Source organism: Trachurus trachurus (assembly GCF_905171665.1).
Source record: "Trachurus trachurus genome assembly, chromosome: 20".
Classification (NCBI taxonomy): Eukaryota; Metazoa; Chordata; class Actinopteri; order Carangiformes; family Carangidae; genus Trachurus; species Trachurus trachurus.
Window position 1 is genome coordinate 6636475 of NC_139911.1, and position 6000 is coordinate 6642474.

General features: G+C 44.8%; 1 protein-coding gene across 1 annotated transcript in view; it reads left to right on the forward strand.

Annotated features, from left to right (window-relative positions):
- Positions 1-5341, forward strand: part of arhgap29a (Rho GTPase activating protein 29a) — a 36268-nt gene extending 30927 nt beyond the window's left edge. Inside the window, exons 18-23 of the mRNA XM_083995865.1 lie at positions 269-457; positions 797-934; positions 1209-1444; positions 2423-2738; positions 2846-2954; positions 3392-5341. Coding sequence (XP_083851991.1) covers positions 269-457; positions 797-934; positions 1209-1444; positions 2423-2738; positions 2846-2954; positions 3392-4356 — 1953 coding nt within the window. The 3' untranslated portion in view covers positions 4357-5341. The remainder of the gene's footprint in view (positions 1-268; positions 458-796; positions 935-1208; positions 1445-2422; positions 2739-2845; positions 2955-3391) is intronic.
- The last annotated feature ends 659 nt before the right edge of the window (positions 5342-6000 follow it).

Consider the following 6000-nt stretch of genomic DNA (forward strand, 5'->3'; position numbering starts at 1 on the left):
CACACACACTGTCCAGAGCATAAGAACATAACTCGGCAGTGTACTGGAAACTTTCCATGGTGCTGGTTCAACAGGTTACAAGTCATGCAGCTTGTTTGTGTTATTTTTGTCTTTATTCAGTGTGCAGTTCCCAAAAGTGACTTTTATGAGGACATATTTTTGTTCCCAAACGCCAAACCAGCTGGATTTGATATACAGAGATAAAAGGGTGTCAATTGGTCTGCGTGTTTTCTCAAGTAACTGAGATACATGTCAACTCTGTGTTTAGTGTTCGTTGGCCTGCCACAAGAAGTGTCTGGAGACTCTGGCCATCCAGTGCGGCCACAAGAAGCTCCAAGGGAGGCTTCACCTCTTTGGCATCGACTTCACACAGGCGGCGAGGAACAGCCACGACAGCATCCCCTTCATCATCCGGAAGTGCACGTCGGAGATCGAGAACAGAGCGCTCGGCATGAAGGTATCTTCACCTCAGATGTGAAAGATCAAATGATTTGTTGTCACTCAACAGAGGGCTGAGCTGAATTGTTCATAACACGATTAAAAATCCTGTTTTCTCGAGGTTTTAAGATGTTGCTTCTTCAAAAGATTTCTGTTTTTCTGTACTGAGATGTTGCAGTGTATGCCAAAGCCTCCACATATTTTCCCAGTGCATGCCATACAGTGTACTGTGCCGTTCTTAAGCGTCTTATCCTGTTAATATTCGGCGGCTGTGATCACCCGGTGTCTCCATGGTGAGGCCGGAAAACTGCATCTAATTTTCCCACGTTTGAATGCATTTTGTTTTTGTGCCGTGAAGGGAATCTACCGCGTCAACGGTGCCAAGTCTCGGGTGGAGAAGCTGTGCCAGGCGTTTGAGAACGGCAAGGACCTGGTGGAGCTCTCTGAACTGTATCCCCACGACATCAGCAACGTGCTCAAACTCTACCTGAGACAGGTGAGCAGCTGCTGCTGATGAAACCTTATCATTGACCTGTAAACGTGGTCACAAAAACACGGATGTGCGACGGTTAAAAGTGACTCTGCTAAACAAAACCGCTGCTGTGAAGTTTATTTGTCTCAGTTTATTTTTAGCTCATGCTCTCCACTTCTCATCCCCCTAATCGTCACTTGTATATTTGCTTTTATATTTCAGTTATTTCTGTTTATCATCGACTTCCTTGTTTCATTTGTTTTACTTGATCTTGTTTCCTCTGTGTTTTCCCTGGCAGCTTCCAGAGCCACTCATCCTGTTCCGCTTCTACAACGACTTCATCAGTTTGGCCAAGGAAAGCCAGAGTGTCATCGTGGAGGAACTGGAGGCGTTGCGACTCAGCCCCGACCCGGTGGCACCGGCCCAGGTCAGCGTCGAGCTCAACAGGGTCCTCTTCAAGATCAAGGACCTGCTGAGGCAGCTGCCACCAGCTCATTACAAGACGCTGCAGTTCCTCATAGAGCATCTGCACCGGTAGGCAACACACACACACACAACACATCTGCTGAGTGCAGGATTTTTAAAGGGATACGCCAACATTTTTTTTTCGTGTCTTGCCTCACTCCCGAGTCCATGACAAGCAGATAGACACCATCCTTTCGACTGTGCGTGCAGTAACGAGGGAGATACGGGCAGAGCTGGCGCACCGCTAATTAGCTTAGCTCAAACGCTGGAAGTGCATAGATAGTGTTAGCCTGCCTCCTACCCGAGCTGAAATCAGCAGTCAGAAGATTTCATTTAATTGATTTCATTTTAGCTCTAAACTCTGTAAATATATCACTTTATCAACATTTCAAACATTTTTAGGCGAGAAAGTAGCCGTTAATTTGTCTAAATACCAGCTGTTTACAATTTTGTTCAGACAAATTTGGCGCTACTCAAGCTAGCCGTTGTGACCAACGCACTTCCGGTTACTTTCACAAAATAAAACACCCGTTGCCCTTTACATACAGAAAACCATGACGATAGAATTTGTGCTTTTACTTTGAAATAGGAAGCTAACCTACCCTCGATGTAGCTAGTTTGAACCAAAATACGTCTTTGCCTGAACCCTCCGTTTTGACCGATCTCGTCCCGTTAGCGGCATTTGACCGCTCAAGATGCCTTACCGGAGAGTTTTGTCAGCTCTGAGACGAAGATCGGCCCGCCGGTTTCCGTTTAGAGTTGCTGAAGAGTTTCTCTTATGGCTTTAGGTGGAGGCAGGCTAACACTACCTATACACTTCCAGCGTTTGAGCTAAGCTAATTAGCAGTGCGCCAGCTCTGCCCCATATCTCCCTTGTTACTGCACACACAGTCGAAAGGATGGTGTCTATCTGCTTGTCATGGACTCGGGAGTGAGGCAAGACACGAAAAAAAAAAGTTTTCGTATCCCTTTAAACCGCTCCTACTTGTGAAAGCACTGATATTTTTCTAAATGACAAGCCCCCCTCTCCTCTTCCTCCCTCTCCAGCGTCACAGAGCGCTCGGAGGAGAACAAGATGACGGCGAGCAACCTGGGCATCATCTTCGGCCCGACGCTGGTCAAGCCGAGGCAGGCGGACGCCGAGGTTTCCCTCTCCTCTCTGGTGGATTACCCCTATCAGGCTCTCATCGTGGAGCTGCTGATCAGACACTACGAGATGGTCTTCGACACCTCCCTCAGTCCCCTGAGCAGCACCTCGCCCACGGAGGTCGACGCCCACCCCAGCCCCAACTCCCGCCTCACCCACCAGGAGAAGGAGCAGCGGCTGAGCAGGCACTCCAAGTCGCTGGGAGATATCAAGGAGGTGATTATCCTTTTGTGCCGAAGTTGAGATTTTACATTTATTTATCCTTATTTAATATGAAGTTATAAATTAATGCTTGTGTGTATGTTTGTGTTTTTTTAATACAGCAAACATCTAAGGTGTATAAAAGGCATTCCTCCATTATTCCTTCTTCCCACTTACTGGCTGAGGTTGAGGAGACCACGCCGAGCCTCGACGGAAGTGACTTTGAACCCGGTCAGTGTTTATTATTATTATTATTAGCTCTGTGCAGGATACTGTTGATTAAAGCAGAAGTAAGCGATTCGGTGGTTTTGGCTAACTTCTTGTCAGCCGATAGAGTTAGCAGTCCCCGTCCTCGTCCCTACGTCACCACATTCACGCGCATCCCTTGGCTGCACACACAGAGAGGACCGCCACTTTATGCCGTTCTCTCTCCTCATTGGATAAAGGTTGTAGGATACAAGGAAAGTTTTCTCCTCGGCTTACAGCAGAGCAGAGTGACTGACAGACCCGTGTTTCAGACCAAACACTCTATATAAGTGATTGCTGTCGGAAGATATAACTATTTAAGACTTATATTAACACAAACATTCTGCTTACTTCTGCTTTAATTTCACTTTATTTTACATGGTATGTTAATGTCTAATCTTTGTTTTAATCTCTGTTTAAAGCTGACGAAGTGGACTCAGAGACCCACAACGGGGTTTTATCGTCGGGCGTATCTGAAGTCCCGAGACCTGGCGAGAGAGGGCTCTGTCGATCTCAGCACATCACAGTCACCAGGGTCCAACTCCGACACCCTCGCAGCAAACTCCGGCCGGTCAGCATGCCGGCGGAAAGGCTCCTGAGCAGAGGCCAGGTCGACGAGAACAACACCTGGAACAGCGCCGACCAAGACGCTGTCATGCGGAGCGGCAGCTGCGACCAGTCCATCGAGGAGGTGGACGAAACGGAGAATACGAAATCGCGAGCGACCACGCATTACCGGAGTACATTTATTGACACCCAGACGTTGCGCAGGACTTGGGACAAACAGTACAAGCACGAGGTCGCTTCCCGGTCTGTCAGGATCGTGGCCAGCTCGTCCACAGAGAGCACGGCAGCGGACGCCAGCAGCTTATCGACCTCTGTGCCCACAGAGAGCGCGATGAGCTCAATGTTCCCCAACAGACCTTACACGATCGCAGTGCGACCCAGCAGGACTTTGAGAAGAGAGGACAATGTGACCAAGTACAGCCCCATCACGACGGCTTTCAGGGCTCCCCGGACTCTGCAGCCTCCTCCGGGAACCTTCTACAAGCCCCCGTCGGGGAGCAAAGCTAAAACGCTGCAGAACTGTGCATCAGCTAACAGCGCAGAGGAGGAAGAGGAGGAAGAGGAGGAGGAGGAGGAGGAGGAAGAAGAGGAAGAAGAGGAGGAGGAGGAGGAGGAGGAGGATGAGGAGTTGGGCATTGAGATAGAAGTGTCGGTCGATGAGCCTCTTGAGGAGGGCATTGAGGGCGAGCAGGTGGCCATGTCTCAGTCTCCCAGTTCCAGCCCTGAAGAACTGGGCCAAAACCAGGCCAAACCGGTTTACCAGAGACTACGGCCCCGACGCCTCCAAGAGGTCGAACATCGAGAGGCTCATTTTGTGTGATTCTCTCGACAGCCGCAGGCTATCGCTGGGGGGTTTGAACGTATGAACTCTGTGGTGCCATATTCTGTTAGAGAAAGAATAGGAAACATCTGCATTGACTCTGCAAAGACAATTTCCAGATGTGCTATAATTGTTGGCACTGTGTGGAGAATTAAATGTACCTTTGGTCCTCAAAAGACAAACAGGATGCACTTAAACTGCTGTATATTTTGTAACATGATTTGCCACTATTTCATTTACCAATCACCTGCTCAGTACAGTCTGACACCTGGTCGGAATATTTATAATTTTTTTTAAATTGTGCAATTACATTTATTTGAGTATTTTGTATAAAGTTCTTACACGCTCACTATCTATGTATGTTTATATACCAAAAACTATGTTTGAATCATTATAATAGTGCATGTAGCCATGACTTTGGAAAAAAAAAGCTTGGTGCACTTATCTGAATACTCTTCCACAAACCATGTTTCTACTGTGAGTCAGAATGTTTCAAGCTGTTACATTTAGGGTAATATTCAGCATTTTGCTAATAACCTGTGTATTAAGCAATATCATGACCCTTGTTACTTGCTGTACTGAATATTTGTACTGGTATCTGCTAATGTAATGAAGCAGCAGTTGCAAAGGGTGTACATCAACTTGTTTTTATACTGTGTCAACTCAGACTGTTCTGAAAAGCTTTTAGAAACACAATGGCATTATCTTTCTTATTTTAACAACTACATTTCTTAATAGCCAAAGCATTTTTCTTTTTTTCTTTTTTTAAAAACGGAAGTAGTTTTATCATTAACCTAAATCTTACAGGTTTTTTGTAAGTACTAGGAACCACATCATTTATTTAAATGGTATCTGTTTTTCATCGTAATGTACAAGGTTGGCAGAATGTTGAAAAGTTCAGTGTAAAAAAAACAAACAAAAAAAAACAGGTACATGAAAACAAACACCCTTTTGTAACTTATTAAAATATATCTGACAAATTCAACCATGTTGTATTGTTTCTGTTTTCTATTGAACAACATCATAATGTTGCAGATGAGTTTTCACAGGGACAGACCAGCCTTTCGTATCAGCCTATAACTAAAAAAACAAACATTTATTCACAAAATAAATGTACAAGACAAGATGGGAAATTCATTTACAGATAGGAATTTCAGTCAATAAACAATGTTGGAAAAGAATAAGAAAAACAACTATGAGAAAAAGATGATTAAGAATAAAGATTAAAAAATAAAAGGAAAGGGATTATTGAAATGCAAAAATTGACACATTTTTGGTCTTTCTAATTGTCTTATATGGACTTTATTGATTTGAAATAATTGATAATAAATGAAAAAAACAACTTGCAAAAGTGAGTATGATATTTATCCAATATAAGCTAAGCAATATTTTGTTGTTGTGTAGGTTATAATATCTGAAGTTGTCCAACAAGTAAATTACATCATTACAGGTGAAAGCGAAGCGCGAGCTTTTATTAACCAATCGCGGCGCTTCCTGCCTGTAGCGTCGTCCATGAACGTTGACGTCATCCATAGCAATGGCGGCGCTCTCTTTTAGCCTTTAGCTTTAGTTTGGTGAGTTTTCTCTTCCCTGTTGTAAATATTTGTCTCCGCAGCTTTGTTTGGAGGACTTGGAGAAAACTTT